Source organism: Balaenoptera physalus (assembly GCF_965194825.1).
Source record: "Balaenoptera physalus genome assembly, chromosome: 1".
In the NCBI taxonomy this organism is placed as follows: Eukaryota; Metazoa; Chordata; class Mammalia; order Artiodactyla; family Balaenopteridae; genus Balaenoptera; species Balaenoptera physalus.
In genome coordinates this window covers 78,858,418-78,886,116 of record NC_138882.1, presented here as the reverse complement: position 1 = coordinate 78,886,116, position 27,699 = coordinate 78,858,418, and the positions used below count along the sequence as shown (strand labels likewise).

At 41.9% G+C, this 27,699-nt stretch overlaps 1 protein-coding gene and 1 long non-coding RNA gene across 2 annotated transcripts in view; one reads left to right on the top strand and one right to left on the bottom strand.

Moving 5' to 3' along the window:
• Nucleotides 1-27,699, top strand: part of LOC309639868 — a 423,467-nt gene that overhangs the window by 231,976 nt on the left and 163,792 nt on the right. The gene's annotated exons all lie outside the window — the stretch shown is intronic.
• Nucleotides 56-18,810, bottom strand: CD48 (CD48 molecule). The gene is made up of 4 exons (XM_082411807.1): nucleotides 16,004-18,810; nucleotides 7,437-7,730; nucleotides 4,789-5,046; nucleotides 56-1,934 (listed from the first exon to the last, which is right to left on the bottom strand). Exons 1-4 carry the CDS (start codon nucleotides 16,083-16,085, stop codon nucleotides 1,861-1,863), a joined length of 708 nt encoding a protein of 235 aa, XP_082267933.1. The 5' UTR covers nucleotides 16,086-18,810; the 3' UTR covers nucleotides 56-1,860.

Here is a 27,699-nt window from a genome sequence, read left to right as displayed (position 1 = left end):
TGATGTATTAGTCAGGGTTTTCCAGAGAAACAGAACCAGTAGCACACCACACACACACATTTAAAGAGATTTATTATGAGGAATTGGCTCATGCAATTATGGAGGTTTACAAGTCCCAAGATCTGAGTTAGCAAGCTGGAGACCCAGGAGAGCTGATGGCGTAGTTCCAGTCCAAGTCCGAAGGCAGGAAAAACCAAATGTCCCAGCTTGAAGGCAGTGAGTTAGGAGGAGTTCTCCCATACTTGTGGTAGGGTAAGCCTTTTTGTTCTTTTTAAGCCTTCAACTGATTGGATAAGGCCCACCCACACTGGAGAGGATAATCTGCTTTACTCAGTCTACTGATTCAAATGTTAACCTCACCCAGAAACACCCTCAGAGACACACCCAGAATAAGGTTTGACACATAAAATTATTAACGTCAAAGTCCAGAAAGGAAATGAAAGTGTTTGATGAACACACAGTATTATCTCTGCCACAGAGGTGATGAGGGGAAGGGGAGGCAAGGTTGATTTGGTGTAAAGAGAAAATGGTCTGTGGTGGGACAGTTCATTGAAAGGGAAGCACATCCTTTAGTGACCCTCTCAGCTTCAGGCCCATGGAGAACCTTAGAGGAGGAGAACATACAGCAAAAAATCCAGGTGTTATGTCAATGGTGGGCCTGGTAGCTCTTACCTTCCTATAATGAAAGACCCTGGTGACAGCATTTAGTCGATTTGATGGTTTTTTGGATCTCAGGACACAACTAGGACTTGAAGAGCTGCCCACACAGCAACAATGGTGAAAAGAGGAGGAGAGGAAACTCAGCTCCCAATAAGAGGCTTGGGAAGGACCCTCTTTATGCGATAAAGCTGCATACTCAATATATATGGAATCTAGAAAAATGGTACTGATGAATGTAGTGGCAGGGCTGGAATAGAGACTCAGACATAGAGAATGGACTTGTGGACACAGGAGGGGAAGGGGAGGCTGGAATGAAGTGAGAGACTAGCATTGACAGATATCACTGCCCTGTGTAAAATAGATAGCTAGTGAGAAGCTGCCGCATAACACAGGGAGATCAGCTCGGTGCTTTGTGATGACCTAGAGGGCTGGGATGGGGAGGGTGGGAGGGAGGCTCAAGAGGGAGGGGTTATACCTATACGTAGAGCTGATTCACTTTGTTATACAGCAGAAACTAACACAACATTGTAAAACAATTATACTCCAATAAAGATGTAAAAAAATCAGGGCAAAAAAAAAAAGCTGCATACTCAGTTCTGGGGGAGTAAGCCTGACCTCACATTCCCAGGAAACCTAATAAGTATGTTCCTCACAGAGGCTAGAACAAGGCAAACCACTGAGAAGGAGACCAGAACTTGGTGGGGGAGGAGTTTGAGAGCTGGAACCCCAGGAGGTTTGGCAAGGATGTGGAAGCAAGAGTTAGAGACAGAACAAATTACCTCCCAGCCCTGTAGGCACACAGGAGGCAGTGGTCCCAGGTGTTCCCCTTTGTATCTCCATGTTCCGGTTTGTCTAGGCTAATGGAGCAGGCATTGTCCAACAAATTTGTGGCAACTTTAGGAATCCACTTTGACAATCATATCAAATATTTATTCCAACAAGAAAACATTGCATAATACATTTTGCCCATTTTTTGGTGGGAATAATGCATGTGTATATGTATGTTAAAAAACAACTAGAGGATATAAAATAAAATATTACTATGGTTTTAAAAAGCTAATTTGAAAATCCTTGTAGACATCTCAGTACTTTCCCCCATCCTATATAGCCAGAACTTCTGTGCTGGTTAATAGTATGGTTACTGATGAGGGCAAGATCTTGCATTCTTGAAGTTTCACTCTTGAGTTAGAAGAGCTTATCTCAGATCCATAGGAGACCAAGAACAGTGGTTACCATGATCACTAGCCAAGTTGCAGCTACTCCAGAGGATAGGGCTGAAATAGCAAGAAAACACAAAACATTTAGGTGTCTTGATTAATGTGTTGAGAAGGGGCAGGGGTACTTGACATTGGCATGGGAGCTTATAGAGCAGGGGAACTGTTTCCTCCCTGAATCCAGACCCAGTGCGCCTGGGACATCCTTTTCCCAGATTGAGCAAAGCTCAAACTCCCAGATGTAAAGTATAAAGAGTACAGAAATCCCTTAAATATCACTGGCTTAGCTGAGTCCTGTACTTGAAGGTTACCTTGGCACATCTGTGGACGTGGGAAAGAATCACTCTCCTACACTGGGCAGCCATTAAGTAGGGCAGAGCTTCAGGTGCAGTTGATAATATGACGCTATGCGCTAACTCTAGGGAAGGACGTGTTACTTCCCTTCCATGTTTCTCTACACTACTAACCATCAGTACCAACTAGGAAGAAAAAAAGGGTAGGAAAAAAAAAGAAAGGGAAATAAAGAGATACAGAAGGGGAAGGCAGGGGAGGGGAGGAGAGGATCCAGATAAATTAGGGAAGAAGAATTAGGGGGGGCTTCCCTGGTGGCGCAGTGGTTGAGAATCCGCCTGCTAATGCAGGGGACACGGGTTCGAGCCCTGGTCTGGGAAGATCCCACATGCCACGGAGCAGCTGGGCCCGTGAGCCACAACTACTGAGCCTGCGCATCTGGAGCCTGTGCCCCGCAACGGGAGGGGCCGCGATAGTGAAAGGCCCGCGCACCGCGATGAAGAGCGGTCCCCGCACCGCGATGAAGAGTGGCCCCCACTTGCCGCAACTAGAGAAAGCCCTCGCACGAACCGAAGACTCAACACAGCCAAAAATAAATAAATAAATAAATAAAGTAGCTATAAAAAAAAAAAAAATTAAAAAAAAAAAAAAAGAAGAATTAGGGGTACTTTTCTAGGATAATTTGGGTAGCTAAAAAGTGACAAGATGGGCTTAGCCCTTCAAAAAATAGATGTATTATTGCTTTCATCCTCTCTGTGAATGAGCAGCCACTTCATTCTATAAAGGACAGGGATTGTTTCTCTTCCTTTTTCTGGATCTCAGGATATGATGGTGATATAAAGGTGGTGCTAGAACCACCCAGCCAACTGGTGGTCTTATGGTCAGACACCAAAGTGTCATATTGGGTCTATGGTGGCAGAAAAGCAGGGCATATCAGGAAAGACTAGAAGAGACATGACCAATAGGTTGGGAAGAATACTGAACATACAGCTTCCATAGCTCATATGTGGGAGCAGAGGTAAAGAAATCAGCACAGGTGGGCAGAGTAGACTGGGTCCAGGAAGACCATGAAAGAGCCATGTCTCCAGGGGCCATGATCCCTGATGATTGGGTATGCCAGGGATCTCAGGTAAATGTTGGCATCACAGATATGAGTTATTCTGGAGGGATTTGTACACCAGGGCTTGGGGATATGATTTCAGGCGTGTGGAGAGTACAGGGCCTGGAATGCTGAAGATGGTGATCCAAATTTATTAAGTGGTTCCCAAATCCCTAGTGTCTCTAGAATTAAAAAGACTGGGCCTAAGTTAACTACCATTCACTGAGGACTTGTTAGATATTGTGCTAGGTAGTTATCTGTATTGTCTCATTTAATCCTTATAACAGTATGAGATAAGAACTATTATTTTGTCTTATTTAAGAAGGACATGACTTCATACAGAGTGAAGTAAGTCAGAAAGAGAAAAATACCCTATGCTAATGCATATATATGGAATCTAGAAAAATGGTACTGATGGACCTACTGGCAGGGCAGGAATACAGACGCAGACGTAGAGGACGGACCTGAGGACACAGTGGGGGAAGGGGAGGCTGGGATGAAGTGAGAGAGTAGCATTGACAGATATACACTACCAAATGTAAAATAGCTAGTGGGAAGCAGCCGCATAGCACAGGGAGATCAGCTCGGTGCTTTGTGACCACCTAGAGGGGTGGGAGAGGGAGGGTGGGAGGGAGGCTCAAGAGGGAGGGGATATGGGGATATGTGTATACATACAGTGATTCACTTTGTTGTACAGCAGAAACTAACACAACATTGTAAAGCAATTATACTCCAATAAAGATGTAAAAATAAAAAAAGAAGGACATGACTTGGAGAAGCTAAGTAACTTGTTTAGCTGGTAAGTGACAGTCCCAGGATTAATCCCAGGTGTAACTGACTCCAAAACCTATGCTCATAGCTACCCCACTATGGGACCTGTGTAGGCTTGAGAGAGAACCAGGAGTGATGCTCTAATGAGTGGATCCTCCCAGGCGACAGAGAAATCTGAAACATGAAACCCAGAGTTTGCTTTTCCAACTTCATCAAGAAGCATACACCTGGGGAAGAACAGAAAGTCTCTACCTTAGGATCAGGATCTCCTGTTCACCACTTGTTCTCACTCATGCTTGTCCACTTGGCCCTTTTTTCCTTTGCTGCCTATGAGAAATGTCTCTGTGTTGCTGCTCAACAGTGTCTGGACTGTTCCCCTACTTGCCCTTTTTCTCCCTGCTCACCCTGAAATCTCAGATTATTCTGCAAGGACACTGGCCTCAGATTCCAGGACCATGCACTGTTAGAGCACGGCAGGAGAAGGGGAAATCAGAGCCCCTGTGCCAACTGCCCTTTGCAGATGAGGACACTGAGCTCCACAAAGCCGAGGTGAGCTTGCTGAGAGGCGGTGAACCCTCTCAGCAAGGCAGTGAAACCTTAGAGAACCCAAGTCTTCCATGCCTCACAGACGCCTTTGGGATTCTCCACTAATTTCTGTGCCAGGAGGTTGAATAAGATCTCCACGCTTTTCTTCCTTCAAGAGAAGACTAGTTACCCTGTGCCCACCTCAGCTCCCCTGGCAGTATCTCTTACCCAGTACACAGGGTGAAGTGAAGTTGACTGTTCTATTTTGGCTGCTCACAGGATTGCTGACTTGGCAGGTGTAAGACCTGGAGTAGTTTTGTGGTGCATGGGTCACTTCAAGCACACTGCTCTGGAACTCTTTTGGAAGGGACTGTGCATACCAGGTGTAGTTTACAGGCTGGTCCTGGGTCACACAGGACAGGGTTAGGTTACACTTGTTCACTTCCTGTGTCTTCTTGACGTCTATGAAAGGCTTTGGTACAGGGTCTAAAAATGAATACGTTAAGATGAGACAATGGGTTTATGCATTTATGAAACATTTATGCTGGGATGGTTTAGCCAACAAAGTACAAAGGGAGCCCCAGAGGGCTGCAGGAGCAGTCATGGAGAGGAGGCCCCTGCAGAGGGAGCCAGTGAGCAGCTTTGACCTCTGGAGGCTTCCGACTGAAACAGCTACTCCTTGGAGTGAAGCTAAGCTGGATCCAGAAGGGGGAGCCATGCACCCAGAAACAAAAATGGGGTTATGACCGTCTGTGGGCCAGAAAGAACAGCAGAGGTTTAGCATAGAGATCAGCAGGGTTGGACTTGATATCCCAACTGTCTGAGCTGCTCAGGGCCCCTTCTCTAGCAATGGCCCACACTTGGCACCTTGGCCTATCAGTCCTTCAAGAGTTCTTGGGCTCAGATTCAGCAAGAGTCCTGGGGTAAGAGGTACCACCCTATACCTTTCCTGGACGCTGGCAGAACTACAGAGAAGAACCTCATGGAATTCCCAGCAAAAATCAGTAGTGATGAACAGCACTGCATCAGTTAACTTTGGTATCTCAGTGCCAGCCACAGAGCAGGTATTCTATAAGTATCTGATGAAAGGGATAGGTGGATGGATGGATGGATGGATGAATCAGTTATGCGATAGAAAAGACATACACTTGCTTTACAGTGAGACCAGCCTGGGTCCTGGACTTGGCCCTGGTAGAGTGACATTAGGCAAGATAACTAACCCCTTGAACTTCCTTCTTGCATGTAAGATGACTGCTTCACAGCCCAATGTTAGTAAGATACAATGTCATGGTCCATGAGGAAGTGCTTTTGCAGGGTGTAAGCGTTACATGCATGCTGGAGGTCACAGCGTCATCGCTGCTGTCATCCTGCAGCCAGATTGGTTGAGAGGTAATCCCATCATCTGCTCCTTCCTTGACTAGGATTGCTTTACTTGAAATCCTCTGGGGTCTTTTCCTTCTGGTCAAGGGTAAAACACTTACAGAATCAATGCAGCTCAGATGTCAGAGGATTAAAATGTGGCAGAGAATTGACCCAATCAGTGCTGGCCTCTGGGTTGTATGTCTGTGAGGGGCAATGGAGACTCTGCCATCTGACCTCTTGAACTCTAGATCCATCTCCTCCATGAAACCCTATCAGATTGCTGGACTCCTCCTGCATACTTTATATGAGCAATCTTCATACTGTTTTTCATCATTTCCTGTGGTCTGACCTCAAGTCTTGCATACCTTCCTCATTTCCCATGGTAAGCAGTACAGCCCTGAGCACTTTGTGGACAGAGCCAGCTAGGGCAGCCTGGCTCCAAGAGGCCCCCTTTGAGCTGTCAGAAATTCCTGGACTGGACTGAAGGACGATTCTTCTGCTAATCGCATCCTCAGGGTCTTATCCCTAGGCAAGTGTGCTAAAGCCAAGCCAGTTTGTGGATTTTAAGATATGCAGAAATGTTGCAAGTTGGTTGTGAAACCGTTAGCAGTTTGGAGGTGGCTGTGGTGGGAGTATTTACCACAGAATTTGGTAAATGATATAAATTTGGGATTTTTTTAAAAAACCACTGTAAAAGCCTTTGAATCTTTCCTGTTCCCAGTACGTCTTGAATTTTCAGGCCATATGACATGGAGGAAGTGAGTGAGCAGGGGATTTTAGCCTCTTAGACCGTTCTTCCTCCCCTTCAGCCCTTCTTGACTCTACTAAACTCCTTGCATCGCTTTAAATAGTCCTAGTTTTCTTTTTTTCAAAGAAATTCTCCTTTTTTGCTAAAGGTACATCAAATTGGTCTCCATCACCTGCCATCAACAGAATCTTACCTAATGGGGCAGAGATGGCAAGATCTTTCTCCAAGTTCACACAGATAGTAAGTTACTGACCAGGGTTTTAAACCCAGGTCTGTCTGACTCCAAGTATAATGTTCAAGCCCTTACTTCACATATACTGGTTAGGTTGGCGCTAGGAGTGGAAGTTTTTGTCCCAACCATTCTGAAAGGTAAAAACACTCTTGAACAGCTCTTGCCCAATTCTTTATCTCTTCTATCTTTTTCCTTATGTTTGATGAAGTCTTTGTTCAGTTATGTTATTAAGAAGAGCTCAGAACTGATTTGGGTTGATCACAGGAGAGCATGAAGAGAATAGAGAGGAAACCATCCTTACTGTTTCTTTATCTTCAAATCTTAGACTCCTTAATGTCAGAAGAGGTTTTAAATGTCCCAGAGTAATCTACTTTGAGTCTGGCTGGCCCAGCCTCACTTCCAAGTGGAACTGGCTCCAGGAGAAATGAATTAAGCCTATCCTGAGGTTTCCCCCCCCCCCCAGGGAGAGTCCCCTCCCAGTGGTCCGTCCAGGGCCCTAGAGTGGGGACTTGCTGCTTGGTTCCCCGAACTCACCAAGCACCACCAGTGAGATCTTCCATTCGTCCTCATCCCCAGTGTCCTTCAGCACCATCAGGAGGTAAGTGCTGCTGTCCTCCTTCTGGACGTTATCGATGTGCAGTGTGCCACTTTGAAGATCAAGCCTGGCCTTGTCCTTAAATTTAGTATTGAAGTATTTAAGCTGACCGGATTCCCATTCTACAATCTTCTGGTCAGCAGTATAAAACCAGGTGAGTGAGTTGTAGTTCCTCGGCAAACTGGAGATTGGCAGACTCACGTTGCTGCCGGAGATGGCATATTTTGAATAATCTGCCAATGAGAGTCAGAGTGAGTGAGACCCATTTTAGAGAAGGTAGAGCTGCCCAGTGGCCCAGGCTTTGGCCTGGGCTGGTGGAACAAAGAAGAAGGAAGAGACTTTTGCTTGGGAGCAGTGAGTATGATCTTTATCAGAGGGCCTGACCACTGATCAGGAATTCAATGATAGTTAGAGCTTGAGAAGTGGGCATGAGGACAGGAGATGTGCTTATAATCCGTCTAATTCTGCCCTAGACGAGAAAGAAAAAGGACACTGAGCCAGACCTGGCTCTCTCCCTTACTCTCATAACAGGACATTTTCAAATAAAATGATGACGAGTCACGTCTCCTCTCTGTGTTTGTGTTCCTTGTGGTTCAATTTAGTTCTCCAGCAGTAGGTAAGAAGTAAAGGAGAAACAAGGTTTGAAATGAAAGGGAACCAGAGTTAGTCAGTGGCAAAGTATTATAGGAGAGTGAAAGCATTTTATTAATAAAAATATTGTGCTATTTTTCTGGCTTTTGTGATTTTTGTATTTGTCAGCTTTTAAAAAAACTTGTGATACACTGGGCTTTCTTTTCTCATTCTAACTACATTCATTTTTTTTTTCCTATTTGTATTTACAGTTCTGTTCTCTTTCTCATGAGGGCACCCCAAATTGTATAAACCTCAGTTCTAAAAAACCTGGTTTCTTGAATGCAAGGAGAAAGAAAAGGTGATAGCCAGAAGACATATGATGAAGGAAGGTCTGCTAACACTCTCTGTGGAGGGAGGAAAACTAAGTGTAAATGTATAGGCTGAGAAAGAGCAGTAGAAAAAAGCTAATGGTAGAGGAAAGAAGAAATATGATCTATATCGCTCTTACCTCATATACTGTCACACAAAACTTCATATTGCTTAACATCGTATCTATACCTATTTAATTTCCACATGTCTATCGTTTCCAAAAACATTCTTTTCAATAAAGATTCAAAATGCCTGTGTTCCCAGGTCTTTCAAGTTCCTAGTCACTAATCCTTCCAACCATCCATCTATCCATTCAACAACCAGTTATGGAGCATTTAATGTATGCCTGGTGTGTTCACAGACACACACAGACATTTATTTCCACACTGTTTCTGATTGATCCATTCCATATTTTATAATCTCTGTGACATAATCAGTTCAGTCCAACCAACAGTATTTGAACAATGACTATGTGCCAGGTCCTATTCTAGGCTCTGACATCAGCAATGCAGAGTCTCTGGCCTCTTGGACCATACCTCTTCAGGAGCATACTTTCTCTTCAAGATTTTAAAATTACTAGACACATATTCTAGACTCGTTCTCATTCTGTTACTTGTTTCCATGTGAATTAATAAAAGTGGTGACAATAGACAGCCTAGGTCAGTGTTTTTCAACCTTGGCATTATTGACTTTTTGGACCAGAGAATTCCTTGTTGTGAAGGGCTGTCCTTGTGCATTGTAGGATATTTAGCAGCCTCCCTGACCTCTGCCCACTACATGCCAGTAGCATCATTCCAGTTGTGACCATCAAAAATATCTCCAGACAATGCCAAATGCCCCCTGGGAGGAAAAATCTTCCTGCCTTCATTCTGGTTGAGAACTGCTGGCCTAGGTCATCCTTGGTAGACTCTCCAACAAGTCTCAGACATATGCTTAGGAAGATAGCACAACCCACAATTAACCACTTTATTTCTCAGTGAGAAGTCACAGCCAACCACCAGGATGGCTTTTTTTGAATCATTACACATAGGTGGTGAAGGAAGGAGGAAGGAAAGCTACAATATCCTGTGCATGTCTATATCTTAGAACTCACAGCATATTAAAGTGATCCATTTAATGTCTATTACTTGCCTTTATCACCAGACCACATGCTTCCTACGGACAAAAAACGAATCTCATGAGTTTAACTCATTCTCCATTGTAGTATAATGGTTAAGATCATGGGCTCTGGGGACTTCCCTGGTGGTGCAGTGGTTAGGAATCTGCCTGCCAATGCAGGGGACACGGGTTCGAGCCCTGGCCCTGGAAGATCCCACATGCCGCGGAGCAACTAAGCCCGTGTGCCACAACTACTGAGCCTGTGCTCTAGAGCCCACGAGCCACAACTACTGAGCCTGCATGCCACAACTGCTGAAGCCCACGTGCCTAGAGCCCGTGCTCCACAACAAGAGAAGCCACTGAAATGAGAAGACTGTACACTGCAACAAAGAGTATCCCCAGCTCGCCACAACTAGAGAAAGCCTGCGTGCAGCAACAAAGACCCAATACAGCCAAAAATAAATAAATAAATAAATAAAATTCAAAAAGGAAAAAAAAGAACACGGGCTCTAGAATTAGACTATTTAAATCCTAGCCCACTTACTAGATGTATAACCTTGAGCATTTTACCTAGCCTCTCTGCCTTTGTTTCAGTATTTATCTTACAGAGTTTGTGAAGGTTAAGTTCATGTGTCAAGTTTACTGAGTTAAAGGATGCCCAGAGAGCTGGTAAAACATTACTTCTGGATCATCTATAAGGGTTTTTCTGGAAGAGATTAGCATTTGAATCAGTAAACTGAGTAAGAAGATCACCCTCACCAATGTGTGTGAACATCATCCAATCTATTGAGGACCAGAATAGGACAAAAAGGCAGAAAAAAAGGCAAATTTGCTCTCTACTTTGAGCTGGGATATCCATCTTCTCCTACCCTTGGACATCAGTGTTCCTGGTCCTTGGACCTTAGGACTTGGACTAGGAATTAGACCATTGGCTCCCTGAAGCCTCTTTGTGGAAGGTTGAATGAAGATGAGTCCACTGAGAATGAAGGACACAGAGCAAATAGACTCAAATCATGAGTCTATATATTCTCAGGCCTGTGGATTTGTACTGGATCTACACCTGTAGCTTTCCTGGCCTCCATCTTGCAGATGGCAGATCATGGGACTTCTCCAAAGAAGTACATAATATGGGTTATGCTTCCATAACTGCGTGGGCCTCATAATAAATCTCTTTCTATATATTTATATATCTCCTATTGGTTCTTTTTCTCTAAAGAACCCTGACCCAGAGTTACACAAATAAATGCTTAGAATACAATTAAATTAATACAAATAATCAATACACATAAAGTACGTAGAATAATACTTGGAAGATTAGTAAGTATTCAATAAATGTCATGTATTGTTTTATTATTATTACCTACGTTAATTTTGTATCCATAACATCTAGTACTATGCATTAAGTATTGAGATGTTTAACAACTGCCTGTTGAACTTACTTTATTGTACCAAAACAGTGGTAAAATAAGGACTAGACTAATGATATATTTTTTAGGAATGAATGCCTATATGTGAATCTGGAAGAGTGAAGAATGTTGAAGTAGGGGCCAAAAATCCAAAAAACTGTAGCAGCTCCTGAAGAAGCTTTCACTTGCAGGCTAGGTCTAAAAGTAAAAGACATCAGCATGCACAAAAGAAAAACAAAACCAAGTCTTTGGCTAGGACATGTGATGATAAGAAAGAGGCCCCAGCAACATGGTAAGACCAGAGAACTTACCTGAAGCTTCCTTGGGGAAGGAGGAATGAAGATGAACCCAATGAGGAATGAAGAATACAGAGCATATAGACTCAAGTCACGATCCAGACCCAGTTGTAATACACATCATTTCTCCTTGTGAGAATGGAGTCTGCTTTATAACAATGAGATCTTGTTTGTCCAGGGTATCCCCAACATGCTCAAAAGAACTTCAAACTAAAGTGTGAGGGGGAGGGAGAAACTATAACAGACACATAGTCACTAAGATTGTGAACTTCTCAAAGGCAAAAACCATGTCTTACTCAATTTTGAATCCCCACAATACTTGGCTCACATTTGTTGTTTAGTATAGAATGAAAGAATGAATGAATGAATGAATGGCAGGGACACAAATGCATACATAAGTGTTCCCAGTCATCTCCTCATGACCTCCTACTAGTCACATTTTTCTTATTTTTACTGCCACTTAGCTTTTTTTTTTGCTTACTTCTTAAGATTGGTTTGGACTGAAAAGGCAGAGAGGAAAGGAGAAGATAAACAGGGGCCACTCAGGTTGGTTTAGGAAATCGGGGTGCTATAGTATTAAGGCTCAAAAGAGTGAGAATCTCTGGGCAGCACATGAGTGGGATGGTTTGAGAAGACTGAAGAGGACAGGAGAGGATATGGTAGAAGTATTACTATAGCTTATAAATTGGATTCCCTTTAACATCCTTTGAGAGACTTCAAGTAGAAATTGGAGTTACTATTTAATTACTTATGACCAATGAACAGTGTTTCTTAAGTATCATAATGTGCCCAAACTGGGACAGTGCAGCAGCCCTGTCTTATGGTTGGGTCCTGAATAAATGAATAAAAGATGACTATTAGGACATAGACAGCAGAGGAGCAATGGAGAAGCTGCCCAGAAACTCTCAAAAGAAACAACATAAAAGAGTGTTGAGTAGAGCATTCATGGTTTCAGTATCAACAAATCAATAAAAAGCAGCTAAGGGAAACCTTGAAATATAAACCCAGCAACCTCTCATGGGCTGAGACTCATGCCTGAGAATAGCAAAGGAAAAGTGAGTTTGGGGAAAAGAATCTGAAAAAGAATGAATATATGTTCATGTATAAATGAATCACTTTGCTGTACACCTGAAACTAACACAATATTGTAAATCAACTACACTCCAACATAAAATAAAAATTAATTTAATAAAAGAAATGTGAGTTTTGTTATGAAATATCTAATGAAAGGGTAGGCTTAAAAAGCAACATGAACCTAAAGATAGAAACAGTAGAAAGAATGCTTGATTAACCATAAAAAAAGGGAACAAAAAATATTCTAGTCTTCTAGAAGCATTCTTTAATCCAATCACAAGTTGAAGAAAGATGCATTAATATTACTGATATAGATTGCAAAAATTAATGCCCAGCCATTGTAGTACAATTTAGGATATCAAGGTGGTGGTTTAGTCTGTTACAGAGGATTGTCTAATAAATTCAGATAGATAGATTCACTTATATTTTTCTTATATATAATATATTTATGTATTTTTTCAATTTTTAAAGTAAATTGAAAAAATCTTGATTTGCCTTCCTAACAATTCCATGTTTTAGAAGTAGAAAACTACTTAAAGAAAAGTGCTATTTTGATTTAATTCTATCAAGAAGAAGTAGTTGGTTATGTGTGTGGATGCTTAGGATAAAGTAACTGTGTTTACCTGTAGTTTATAACAGAAAATGAAGCAGATCTTTCCTGTGCTTAACCATGTTTCTTGTCTGTAGAGAAGCAAAACTAAAACAGGGGGAAAAATCAGATCAAAGGAAGTTGTAATTTCATACAAAAAGAGTCTACCCAGGAAGAGAAAGAGGTCCTAAAGGAGAAATTCTGATTACTCTAAAAACAAGTCATGTGATTTCTAGTAAAACTTTGAAGAACTGAAAGAGATGAGTCTTAAAGATATTGATATAGAGTTACCTGGAGCTCTCTAATGAGATCAACTATTTAACAAACCTGTACAAACCTTTCAAGGAAGTAATTTGTCAATAGATATCAAGATTCCAGATGTGTGTCATGGGGCACAAGATGAACAGAGAGAGTGCCATTTCCTGAGATGGGAAGTCTAATGAGTTTAATTGGCCAGATTGCAATGACTAAATGGAAGGTGAGGAAGTCCCAGTGTTGTGGTGGCTTGTTATGCAACAGTAGATAGCTGGAACAAAGATGGGGAGTTAGATTTTGGAAATGTGTTTGGAGAGTCTGGAGATGTTTTAAAAGCAGTTAGAAATTCAGGTCTGTGGCTCAGGAGAGCGTGTTGGGCTTTGGAGTTTCCTTATGTTCTTCTCAGCTCTTATCTACCTCAAATTGTATGTGGTCACAATCACAGAGCAATTTCACATTCTTTATTTCTTTTGAACTTAACAATAACCCCTTGAAAAAATGGTGAGCATATTGTTATACCCATAACAGAGTGGAGAAAATTGAGGCTCAGGAAGCTTTCACAATTTATAGAAAGTCCCATGGCATGGAACACAGAACATAGGTCTTCTGATTCCCAGTTCAAGCTGTTTCCACCACACTCTGTTGTACTGAAGGGAGACAGGGAAGATGCCTACTAGTGATGAGGGGGCCCTGAGGTCAGAGAGCTGAGAAACTCAAGTCTGAGGAGGGATTAAGGAGAAGATTTAAAACTACTTCTTAAATTTCGTCACAAGAGCATCCCTTACTGGGGAGGAGAGAATTACTATACCCCTAGGAAGATCTGGACAGATAACCTGAAAGGAAGTCCTTTGATGTCATTCATTCATAGGATTAATAATTATTTATTGAGCCCATGCCATGTTCTAGGAACTGTGCCAGGTTTAGCACTGGACAAGGTCCCTGTCCTCACGGGGCTCAAGGAAACAGACAATCAAGCAGTTCACCAACCATAACCTGGAGCCTGAGGTTTCCAGGAGGAAGTCACATGAAAATGGAATGCTAAGGGAGGAGCTGGAGAGAAGAGAGTGAAGGAAATTTTAGGCAGAAGGAAAGGCATTTATATAGACCTAGAGGTAAGAGAGACAGAACCTCCTTCAAGGCAAACAGCAAAGTTAAATTAAGATGAAATGTGGTTATGGGGTGAGGGGGTCATAAATTGGGGATAAAAGGACCATCTGTAGGCATAATCTAGACATAAAAAGATTTAGACACATTGACCTAAGTCTAGAAAAGTCCTGAAATATTCCAGTTCTCTTGGCATCTTTATCTTTCCCAACAATTGGATGAATACTTCATGCCAGTCCCCACTCCCAAGGTCATATCAGTGTCCTATGAGTACAGTCAGTCCCATGGAGCCCACACAGCCACGAGTGCCCTGAAGACATCATGTCTCTAGGCTCATACAGCCTAAGGGAGCAGAATTTGCCACCCTAATATATGTTTCTTTGGCATATTAATTGTTTTAAGCTGGTTATTTTCTAAAGAAAGAGAAGACGTGGTAAACATTCTGAAAACCATGTAGGAGTTACCCTTTTGTAAGAAACATTTATATTTGTAAGGGAAATTTTCATTTGTAAGGGTGTCTCCCTCTCTGTACCGGAAGAGGACAGAGAGGGAGACCAAATCTCTAGAAACTCTTATCACTGGAGAAGGCGCTAACTTAAATCTGCCTAACAACCTTACCCTTGTTTACTGTGCTCTTCCTGATAACCTCCCAGAACTGTCACCTTCAACATCCTCTTTTGTCTTTAGCTGAGGATGATATTTAAGGTGAGGACTTCAGCCATTATGGCAAGTTACTCAGGTTTTCTGGGCTTCTCCCATGTATGCAATATTAAACTCTGATTTTCTCTTGTTAATATGTCTCATGTCAATTTAATTCTTAGACCAGCCAGAAGAACCTAGAAGGGTAGAGAAAAATTTCTTCCTCTCCTAAACCAGTCATAAACCAGATCCAATGTATTACCACCCTGAGAGGCCTTGCATAATTGGCCAACAGGGTTTCCTTTAAGCATTGCTATCTCGTCTCCCTAAAAGTTACATACTGTCATAATTCTATGATGTTATATTTGTTTCCCATAAGAACATTCACTTTTACTCATTTTTTTCCATAGTGGTGAGCATTAAAGCCCCTCAAATGAAAAAGACCTGAGTATTTATTAGGAGGAATAGTGAGAAAGACAATAACTTAGCTCTCAATTCTCAGACAGGTTCTGGAGGGCTGGGCAGCGGTAACAGGGAAAGGAAAATTAGCACACGAGGGGACCAGAACAAGCCCATGGCAGAAGAACGAACCTGAACTCTTAATCAGATGTTTGGAGGTTCCTCTGATACTGAGTTCTCTGCTCAGACTCTCACTCAGAGACCCTAGACAAGTTTCCTTTCCCACAGTTTTGTCTCTCTCTGGGACAATGACAGCATCATTTACCTTTGCTCACGACACAACTCCTTGCAAAGACAAAGGTCTCAAAGAATGCCTCAAGGAGCACAACACACCTGAGCATAAAATGTGGCGGCTATCAGAGTAGCTTCCTGTTATTCACAATGCAAGGAGACTTTACAGAGGACAAACCACAGCACTAAATATGAGGGGCCTACATCCCCATCTCACCAAGGTCCTAATTTTGTCACGGCCCCTTGGGGAAAGAGATGGAGTCTGATTCTCCAGGCTAAGGAAGGCTCCCCAACTTACCACTGCTGCCCGGACCCCCTACTCCACTTCCAGGTGGAGCCACACCCCATATTCCCTTTTCCGTCTGACAGGGCTTTCAGTGCACAATTAGAGGCAGACAATTTGTGGAAAGTACCTTGTACGCTGGTTGCCAGGAACAAATGAGGCAGCAGTAGAAGTTCCAGAGCCAGAGACAGTTCCCACCTTCTGGAGCACATGCTACTCTCCAGAACTTCCCAGGAACTCTGGAGACAGGCCAGAACCAAGCTAGGAAGGGACCGAGGACTCTCTTGAACTCGTGTCTTAAGATTAGAGAAAAAAAGCACTGAATTCTTCTCTCCATCCAGCAACTCGTGGGTGGGGCCTGGGCACCAGAAACAGGAAACCCCATTGTTGTTTTTTTTTTTTTTTTAATAAGAGCCCAACGGAAACGAACCATTTTGTTTGAATGTGTGTTAGTTTTGTTTTCTGGTGAGAGGATCCATAGCTTCTACTGGTTTTCAGAGATGTCAGTGCTCAGAAAAGATTAAAGACCCCTGATAGAGAATATCTGCTTTTGGTTTCCCAGTTAGGAATCACCCTGATTAATCCAGAGGCTAAAATTTGCAGGTACCCACCCAAGGGGATTTCTGGCCTGAGCCAACTTTAAATCATGTGAGGAGTAGATCATGTGTGGGTAGGTTGAGAGCACAAAGTGTGGGAAATCAGATCTACACAGTTTGAATACTGGTCTCTCACCCCCAGGCTCTTCCTCCCTTATGATAAATTCACTGTATGAACCTTTACATTGGCCTATCCACTGAACATTAGTAGAAAAGCAAGGTTATTTGACCCAAATGAATGGATTCCACATGCTTGTGGTCTAAGAAATTTCAGGCCCATCCCTCTTGTATCTAAATGAATTATTTGCCCACCCAGGACAATTTGGAGACCCATAAGGTAGCCACAGTCCCTGATACAGCATATTAGTAGCTATTTCCAAATTGGGGACATTTCTGATTCTCAACATGGAGATGACAAATAAAAACACTGCTCTCCTCAATCTCTGAACTCTTGTCTTGGAAGTAGTTACCCTCTCCAAAGGATCAGCATGGGGAAATGGAGTCGGCTAAATACCAGAAATTGTATATGACACTTGATCATGTTGGAGCCCTGTGAGGTGAGGACAGGTATTACTACCTGAATTTCCGAACTGAAACTCAGGGTCAGACTTGCCTGAGGTCATGCTTCAGCTCCAGTCAAGCCCAGTTTTCATTCAGCTCTTCCCCCAACGTGGACTACAGTAAACATTTGGACTAGAAGATAAGATGAGACAGGAGTAGAATGAGCAAGGTTGAAGTGGAGTTAACTAAGGAAGACTTTAAAGTGAACCATGAAAAAGAAGCTGAGGAGGAGTAGGCGGAGTCAAATGACAGAACAGGGTAAAGGATGGAAGTCAAGGTCATGGGATTTGCTCAGACTGAATCCTCTGAGGATTTTTCAAAAGGGCTGCTGTCCAGTGGGTTTCTTTTGTTTTTTGTTTTTGTTTTTTCTCTTGATCTTTTTTTTTATTTTAATTTTTGAATTTTATTTTACTTATTTTTTTATACAGCAGGTTCTTATTAGAATTAGTTATCCATTTTATACATATTAGTGTATATATGTCAATCCTAATCTCCCAGTTCATCACACAACCACCACCACCACCCCACCGCTTTCCCCCCTTGGTGTCCATAGGTTTGTTCTCTACATCTGTGTCTCAATTTCTGCCCTGCAAACCGTTTCATCTGTACCATTTTTGTAGGTTCCACATATATGTGTTAATATACAATATTTGTTTTTCTCTTTCTGACTTATTTCACTCTGTATGACAGTCTCTAGATCTATCCATGTCTCTACAAATGACGGAATTTCGTTCCTTTTTATGGCTGAGTAATATTCCATTGTATATATGTACCACATCTTCTTTATCCATTCGTCTGTCGATGGGCATTTAGGTTGCTTCCATGACCTGGCTATTGTAAATAGTGCTTCAGTGAACATTGAGGTGCATGTGTCTTTTTGAATTATGGTTTTCTCAGGGTGCATGCCCAGTACTGTGATTGCTGGGTCATATGGTAATTCTATTTTTAGTTTTTTAAGGAACTTCCATACTGTTCTCCCTAGTGGCTCTATCAATTTAAACTCCCACCAACAGTTCAAGAGGGTTCCCGTTTCTCCACACTCTCTCCAGCATTTGTAGATTTTCTGATGATGCCCATTCTAACTGGTGTGAGGTGGTACCTCATTGTACTTTTGATTTGCATTTCTCTAATAATTAGTGATGTTGAGCAGCTTTTCATGTGCTTCCTGGCCATCTGTATGTCTTCTTTGCAGAACTGTCTACTTAGGTCTTCTGCCCATTTTTGGATTGGGTTGTTTGTTTTTTTAATATTGAGCTGCATGAGCTGTTTACATATTTGGGAGATTAATCCTTTGTCAGTTACTTCATTTGCAAATATTTTCTCCCATTCTGAGGGTTGTCTTTTCATCTTGTTTATGGTTTCCTTTGCTGTGTAAAAGCTTTTAAGTTTCATTAGGTCCCATTTGTTTATTTTTGGTTTTATTTCCATTTCTCTAGCAGGTGGGTCAAAAAGGAACTTGCTGTGATGTATATCATAGAGTGTTCTGCCTATGTTTTCCCATAAGTGTTTTATAGTGTCTGGCCTTACATTTAGGTCTTTAATCCATTTTGAGTTTATCTTTGTGTATGGTGTTAGGGAGTGTTCTAATTTCATTCTTTTACATGTAGCTGTCCAGTTTTCCCAGCACCACTTATTGAAGAGACTATCTTTTTTCCATTGAATATCCTTACCTCCTTTCTCATAGATTAGTTGACATAGGAGCGTCAGTTTATCTCTGGGCTTTCTATCCTGTTCCATTGATCTACATTTCTGTTTTTGTGCCAGTACCATATTGTCTTGATGACTGTAGCTTTGTAATACACTCTGAAGTCAGGGAGTCTGATTCCTCCAGCTCCGTTTTTTTCCCTCAACACTGTTTTGGCTATTTGGGGTCTTTTGTGTCTCCATACAAATTTTAAGATATTTTGTTCTAGTTCCATAAAAACTGCCATCTGTAATTTGATAGGGATTGCATTGAATCTGCAGATTGCTTTGGGTAGTAGAGTCATTTTCACAATATTGATTCTTCCAATCCAAGAACATGGTATATCTCTCCATCTGTTGGTATCATCTTTAATTTCTTTTACCAGTGTCTATACTTTTCTGCATACAGGTCTTTTGTCTCCTTAGGTAGGTTTATTCCTAGGTATTTTATTCTTTTTGTTGCAATGGTAAATGGGAGTGTTTCCTTAATTTCTCTTTCTGATCTTTCATTGTTATTGTAGAGGAATGCAAGAGATTTCTGTGCATTAATTTTGTATCCCGCTACTTTACCAAACTCATTGATTATCTATAATAATTTTCTGGTGGCATCTTTAGGGTTCTCTATGTATAGTATCATGTTATCTGCAAACAGTGACAGTTTTATTTCTTCTTTTCCAATTTGTATTCCTTTTATTTCTTTTTCTTCTCTGATTGCCATGGCTAGAACGTCCAAAACTATGTTGAATAATAGTGGTGAGAGTGGACATCCTTGTCTTGTTCCTGATCTTAGAGGAAACGCTTTCAGTTTTTCACCATTGAGAATGATGTTTGCTGTGGGTTTGTCATATATGGCCTTTATTATGTTGAGGTCGGTTCCCTCTATGCCCACTTTCTGGAGAGTTTTTGTCATAAATCGGTGTTGAATTTTGTCAAAAGCTTTTTCTGCATCTATTGAGATGATCATATTGTTTTTATTCTTCAGTTTGGTAACATGGTGTATCACATTGATTGATTTGCGTATACTGAAGAATCCTTGCATCCCTGGGATAAATCCCACTTGACCATGGTGTATGATCCTTTTAATGTTTTGCTGGATTCTGTTTGCTAGTATTTTGTTGAGGATTTTTGCATCTATATTCATGAGTCATATTGGTCTATAATTTTCTTTTTTAGTAGTATCTTTGTCTGCTTTTGGTATCAGGGTGATTGTGGCCTCATAGAATGAGTTTGGGAGTGTTCCTTCCTCTGCAATTTTTGGGAAGAGTTTGAGAAGGATGGGCGTTAGTTCTTCTCTAAATGTTTGATAGAATTCACCTGTGAAGCCATCTGGTCCTGGACTTTTGTTTGTTGGAAGATTTTTAATCACAGTTTCAATTTCATTACTTGTGATTGGTCTGTTCATATTTTCTATTTCTTCCTGGTTCACTCTTGGAAGGTTATACCTTTCTTAGAATTTGTCCATTTCTTCCAGGTTGTCCATTTTATTGGCATAGAGTTGCTTGTAGTAGTCTCTTAGGATGCTTTGTATTTCTGCGGTGTCTGTTATAACTTCTCCTTTTGCATTTCTAAATTTATTGATTTGAGTCCTCTCCCTCTTTTTCTTGATGAGTCTGGCTAATGGTTTATCAGTTTTGTTTATCTTCTCGAAGAATCAGCTTTTAGTTTTATTGATCTTTGCTATTGTTTTCTTTGTTTCTATTTCATTTATTTCTGCTCTGATCTTTGTGATTTCTTTCCTTCTGCTAACTTTGGGTTTTGTTTGTTCTTCTTTCTCTAGTTCCTTTAGGTGTAAGGTTAGATTGTTTATTTGAGATTCTTCTTGTTTCTTGAGGTAGGCTTTTATAGCTATAAACTTCCCTCTTAGATCTGCTTTTGCTGCATCCCATAGGTTTTGGAGCGTCATGTTTTCATTGTCATTTGTCTCTAGGTAGCTTTTGATTTCCTCTTTTATTTCTTCAGTGATCTCTTGGTTATTTAGCAACGTATTGTTTAGCCTCCATGTGTTTGTGTTTTTTACATTTTTTCCCCTGTAATTCATTTCTAATCTCATAGTGTTGCAGTCAGAAAAGATGCTTGATGTGATTTCAATTTTCTTAAATTTATTGAGGCTTTATTTGTGACCCAAGATGTGATCTGTCCTGGAGAATGTTCCGTGCACACTAGAGAAGAAAGTATAATCTGCTGTTTTTGAATAGAATGCCCTATAAATACCAATTAAATCTATTTGGTCTTTTGTGTCATTTAAAGCTTCTGTTTCCTTATTTATTTTCATTTTGGATGATCTGTCCATTGGTGTAAGTAAGGTGTTAAAGTCCCCCACTATTATTGTGTTACTGTTGATTTCCTCTTTTATAGCTGTTAGCAGTTGACTTATGTATTGAGGTGTTCCTATGTTAGGTGCATATATATTTATAATTGTTATACCTTCTTCTTGGATTGATCCCTTGATCATTATGTAGTGTCCTTCCCTGTCTCTTGTAACATTCTTTGTTTTAAAGTCTATTTTATCTGATATGAGTATAGCTACTCCAGCTTTCTTTTGATTTCCATTTGCATGGAATATCTTTTTCTATCCCCTCACTTTCAGTCTGTATGTGTCCCTAGGTCTGAAGTGGGTCTCTTGTAGACAGCATATATATGGGTCTTGTTTTTGTATCCATTCATCAAGCCTGTGTCTTTTGGTTGGAGCATTTAATCCATTCATGTTTAAGGTAATTATCAATATGTATGTTCCTATGACCATTTTCTTAATTGCTTTGGGTTTGTTTTTTAGGTCCTTTTCTTCTCTTGTGTTTCCCACTTAGAGAAGTTCCTTTAGCATTTGTTGTAGAGCTGTTTGGGTGGTGGTGAATTCTCTTAGCTTTTGTTTGTCTGTAAAGCTTTTGATTTCTCCATCGAATCTGAATGAGATCCTTGCCAGGTAGAGTAATCTTGGTTGTAGGTTCTTCCCTTTCATCACTTTAAGTATATCATGCCACTGCCTTCTGGCTTGTAGAGCTTCTGCTGAGAAATCAGCTGTTAACCTTATGGGAGTTCCCTTGTATGTTATTTGTCATTTTTCCCTTGCTGCTTTCAATAATTTTTCTTTGTCTTTAATTTTTGCCCATTTGATTACCATGTGTCTCGGCGTGTATCTCCTTGGGTTTATCCTGTATGGGACTCTCTGCACTTCCTGGACTTGGGTGGCTCTTTCCTTTCCCATGTTAGGGAAGTTTTCGACTATAATCTCTTCAAATATTTTCTCTTGTCCTTTCTCACTCTTCTCTTTGTGGGATCCCTATAATGCGAATGCTGTTGTGTTTAGTGTTGTTGCAGAGGTCTCTTAGGCTGTCTTCATTTCTTTTCATTGTTTTTTCTTTATTCTGTTCTGCAGCAGTGAATTCCACCATTCTGTCTTCCAGGTCACTTATCCATTCTTCTGCCTCAGTTATTCTGCTATTGATTCCTTCTAGTTTAGTTTTCATTTCAGTTATTGTATTGTTCATCTCTGTTTGTTTGTTCCTTAAATCCTTTATGTCTTTGTTAAACATTTCTTGTATCTTCTCGATCTTTGCCTCCATTTTTTTCCCAAGGTACTGGATCATCTTCACTATCGTTATTCTGAAATCTTTTTCTGGAAGGTTGCCTATCTGCACCTCATTTAGTTGTTTTTCTGGGGTTTTATCTTGTTCCTTCATCTGGTACCTAGCCCTCTGCCTTTTCATCTTGTCTATCTTTCTGTGAATGTGGTTTTCGTTCCACAGGCTGCAAGATTGTAGTTCTTGCTTCTGCTGTCTGCCTTCTGGTGGATGAGGCTATCTAAGAGGCTTGTGCAATTTTCCTGATGGGAGACACTGGTGGTGGGTAGGACTGACTGTTGCTCTGGTGGGCAGAGCTCAGTAAAACTTTAATTCTCTTGACTGCTGATGGGTGTGGCTGGATTCCATCCCTCTTGGTTGTTTGGCCTGAGGCAACCCAACACTGGAGCCTACCAAGGTTCTTTGGTGCGGCTAATGGCGGACTCTGGGAGGTCTCACTCCAAGGAGTACTTCCAAGAACTTCTGCTGCCAGTGTCCTTGGCCTCATGGTGAGACACAGCCATCCCCCGCCTCTGCAGGAGACCCCCCAACACTAACAGGTAGGTCTTGTTCAGTCTCCTATGGGGTCACTGCTCCTTCCCCTGTGTCCAATGTGCACACTACTTTTTGTGTGCCTTCCAAACGTGGAGTCTTTGTTTCCCCCAGTCCTCTCAAAGTCCTGCAATCAAATACCGCTAGCCTTCAATGTCTGATTCTCTAGGAATTCCTCCTCCCATTGCCAGACCCCCAGGTTAGGAAGCCTGACGTGGGGCTCAGAGCCTTCACTCCAGTGGGTGGACTTCTGTGGTATAAGTGTTCTCCAGTTTGTGAGTCACCCATCCCGCAGTTAGGGAATTTGATTTTATTGTGATTGCGCCCCTCCTACCATCTCATTGTGGCTTCTCCTTTGTCTTTGGATGTGGGGTATCCTTTTTGGTGAGTTCCAGTGTTTTCCTGTTGATGATTGTTCAGCAGTTAGTTGTGATTCTGGTGCTCTTGCAAGAGGGAGTGAGAGCACATCCTTCTACTCTGCCATCTTGAACCAATCTCCCTGTTGCCCAGTGTTTTGCTGAAACATTTGAGGTCTTAGCCAGCAGAGAATAGCAAAACCTATTTACAACACCCTAGGATGAGGGGTTCTACTTTTGCTGGCTGGCCTCTTGCTGGTTCCAGTAGGTGGCAGTACAACTCTGCAGGTGTCTGAGTAAGCTCCAGCTTGGACCTCGGTCTCCAGTGAAACTAAAAGAACTGGAGACCCAGCACATTATCCTGAGGTAGGAGGTAAGCTTAATATTTAAGAAACAAGCAGAAGAAAAGGATCCTGAAGAGGAAAATGAGAAGGATCCACCTGATAGACAGGAGTCTAAGAGAAAGCAATGTCTCAAAAAACAAAACAAAGAAACAAGGAAAAGATTTTCAAAACTATATCCAGATTAGCAAAAAGTATGTCCAATGCATTTAGTAATTGTGTGGTCACTGGTAACGTTGATCTTGGTGAGCATTATTTTAGTGGAGGTAAATGCCAGATTCTCCTTTGCTCTTCTCCTTCTTCCTTCTATTTATTGGATATTTCTTGAGCTACATCTGAGGATGTAGAAATAAAAGTTACATTCTTGTCTGCTCTTAAGCAACTCTCAGTCTCATGGAGGAACCAGCTAGAGAAGCAAAGCATTAAAATGTGGTTGTGAAACTATGGGGTCACTTAGAATGACTGCATAATATAACTCTGTGTTATCAGAGGAGGCTGCTGGGAGAGAAGTTAATAGGTGTGGTTCCTTTGAAGAACAGGGGAAGTATGTTACATAATGAGGATGAACAAGGGTAATATCTGAGAAGCCAGAGAACTTAGCTAGTTCAAGAAACTGAGGATATTTTAATGTGGTTGAAAGAAAAGGAAAGAAAACCTGGACCATAGTGCTAAGGTTTTAGTGTCCAAGATTAGGGGTTTGGATTTTATCCTGTAGCCTTTCAAGGAGATGTAAAGAAAGGATTTGGGGCAGAGGAACGTTATACTTCAATTCACAGGTTAGAAACAAAACTGATGAAGAGGAGAATGAGACTAGAAACAAGGAGATATTCCAAGGCTATTGGAAGAATCCAGCTAAGCAATAATGAAGGCCTTAGTTGAAGTGGGGCAGGGAGGGGGGTGGATAAACGGAACAAGTCAGATTCAGCAAAACTTGATACCTGGTTTTATATGAGAGTTGAAGGAGAGGGAAAAGGAAGAGTCTGGTTGCTGACTTGGGTGATCAAACCCAAGATAAGAGAAGGGACAAGTTGGGACATGAGCGATGATAAGTTCAGTTTGGGATACGTTAAGATTAAGATGTCTATGACAGAGTTGAATATATGGATGTGGGACTAAAAAGAGTCACCTGAGCTACATACCCGTTACATGTATAAGCAGCACACAAATTGTGGTTGAAGTCATACCATGTGCTAGAAGGATCTTTCTTGGAAAGAAAATGTAAAGTGAAAAGGGGGTTGAGGAGGAGCATCCCCTGTGGCTTAGTCCATGCCAACCTCTATGTCAAAAATAACATTATCTATATGGCTTAAACAACACACGTTTTTTTTGCTCACAGTTCAGGAGGCTGAGAAATCCAAGATAAGGGAACCAACAGACTCAGTGTCTAGTGAGAGTCCACTTACTGGTTCATAGATGGGCATCTTCACACTGTGTTCTTACATGGTAGAAAAGAGGAGGGAGCTCTCTGAGGTCTCTTTTTAAAAAGTATTAATCTAGGACAGGGCCAAGAGAGTGGAGTTGGAAGACCCTGAGCTCATGGGCATAACAAAATTATAACTATTTACAGAGCAACTATTGATGAGAAAAACTGAAGACTAGCAGAAAAGATCTCCTACAACTAAAGATATAAAGAAGGAGCCACAAGGAGACAGGTAGAAGAGTGAAGACACGGTATAGTCAAGACCCATAACCCAAGGTGGGAGGACTATTATAATTGTAGAGGTTCTTCCCAAAGAGCAAGGGGTCTGAGCCCCACATTGGGCTCCCCTGCCTGGGGTCCTGCACCAGAAATATGAACCCCCAGGATGTTTGACTTTGAAAGCCAATGGGGCTTACTTTCAGGGGTGTGAGAGGGTTATGGGAAGTAGACATTCCAGTCTTAAAAGGTGACACAAAATTCCCTGTAATGAGGGACCCATGAAAGAGGCAGTAATTTGAAAGGAGCCTGGATCAGACCCACCTGCTGATCTTGGGGAGCCTCATGGAGAAGCAGGAGGCAACTGCAGCTCACCCTGGGGACATAGACACTGGAGGCAGCCATTTTGAGGAACTCGTTCTACCATGTGGGAACTGGTGCTGGCAAGCACCATTTTGGAATCCTCCCTCTAGCTTATTAGTGCAGGGACCTGGCCCAGCCCACTAGTCTTTCAGCACCAGTACTGGGATGCCTCAAGCCAAGCAGCAAGCTGGTCGAGAACACAGTCCCAGCCACTAGCAGGGCTTCTGCCTTAAGGCCTCCTGAGCCCACAGCCATCCCAGGACCAGACCCTGCCCATCAGAGGGCCCAGGACCACACCTCATACACCAGTGCACCAACACTAGCCCTGGGAACACCAGGGTCATGCAGTCAGAGGCCCTGGGACCTGACTGTGCCCACCAATGAACTAGTACTAGCCCCAGGACCATCCTCATCCACCAGTGGGTAGGCAGCAGGCCAACCCCAGCTTCAAGACACCTTGGACCCCTCACTCAGCTGCCCTAGGATCAGCCCCACTCATCATAGGCCAACACTAGTCTTGGGACAACTTAGACCCCACAGCCAGTTGTGTCAGGAACTGGCCCTGCTCACCAGTAGACTGACAATAGATTTGGAACCCCTGGCCTCACAACCACCCATGCCAGACCTGGCTCTGCCTACCAGTGGGCCAGCACTAGACCCAAAACCCCCTGGGGTCCTTCAGCTAGCAGCCTCATGACTCAGCCCTGACAACCAGTGGCCAGCAGCTTCCACACAAGGCAGGACCTGGCAACCAACTGGACTGGGGGCCAGCGACATCTACCAGATTGACCACAATAGTCAGCCTGCCACAACAGAAGGACCCACACAGCCCAAATAGGGGGCAACCCTAGAGCATAGAGCTCTGGTGACCAGAGGGGAATACGCTATTGGGAGGCATAGGAGGTCTCCTCCAAAAGGTCACTTCTCCAAGCACAGGAAACATAACCAACCTACAGATACATAGAAATAAAAACAGCAAATTAAGCAAAATGAGGTAATAGAGGAATATCTTCCAAATGAAGGAATAAGATAAAACCCCAGAAGCAGAACTAAGTGAAGTGGAGATAGGCAATCTACCCTATAGAGAGTTCAAGTTAATGATCATAAAGATGTTCAAATAACTCAGAAGAAGACTGCATGAACAGAATGAGAAGTTAGAAGTTTTTAACAGTTAGAAAATATGAAGAAGACCAGAGATGAAGAATACAATCATTGAAATGAAAAAATACACCAGAAGTAATCAACAGTAGATTAGATGATTCAGAGGAATGGATCAGCAAGCTGGAAGACAGAGTAAGGGAAATCAGTGTAAAGGAACAGAAAAAAAGAATAAAGAATAAAAAGAAATGAGGGCAGTTTAAGAGACCTCTGGGACAACATCAAGCATACTAACATTCACATTATAAGGGTCTCAGAAGGAGAAGTGAGAGAGCAAGGGGCAGAGAACAAGTTTCATACAAGGGATCTCCCATAAGTCTATCAGCTGACTTTTCAGCAGAAACTCTGTAGGCCAAAATGGAGTGGCCCAATATATTTAAAGTGATGAAAGGGAAAAACCACAACCAAGAACACTCTACCCAGCAAGGCTTTAAATCAGATTTGATGGAGAAATCAAAAGTGTTACAGACAAGCAAAAGCTAAAAGAGTTCACACCACACCAGCTTTACAGGAAATGTTAAAGGGACTTCTCTAAGTGAAAAAGAAAGGCCACAACTAGAAACACGAAAATTATGAAAGGAAAAATCTCATTAGTAAAGGCAAATATACAGTAAATCAGCCATGTATAAAGTTAGGAGGGAGGGTAACAGACAAAGGTAGTAAAATCGTGTATATCTGCAGTAAGTAATTAAGGGATACACAAAACAAAAATATGTAAAATATGACATCAAGAACAGTTAGTGTGTTGGGGGGAGTGAAAATGCAGGGTTGTCAAATGCATTTGAATTTAAGAGATCAGCAATTTAAAATAACTATATGTGTGTGTGTGTGTATTAACAGAGAGATACAGATAGATAGTTATGTACAATGGGGGGAATATAGTCAATAACTAATATCTTTGTATGATGACATCATAACTAGACTTAACGTGGTGATCATTTTGAAATGTATAGAAATACCAAATTGCTATGTTGTGGCACAGGAACTAACACAGTGTTGTAGGTCAATTACACTTCAAAAATA

Excerpts from the sequence above, each read along its gene's own strand:
- CD48 (XM_082411807.1), bottom strand. The coding sequence starts at position 16,085 with ATGTGCTCCAGAAGGTGGGAACTGTCTCTGGCTCTGGAACTTCTACTG. Across the intron at positions 5,047-7,436 it reads GATCTCACTGGTGGTGCTTG|ACCCTGTACCAAAGCCTTTC; the intron begins GTGAGTTCGGGG and ends ATTCATTTTTAG. Across the intron at positions 1,935-4,788 it reads CACTTCACCCTGTGTACTGG|CCCTATCCTCTGGAGTAGCT; the intron begins GTAAGAGATACT and ends TTGCTATTTCAG.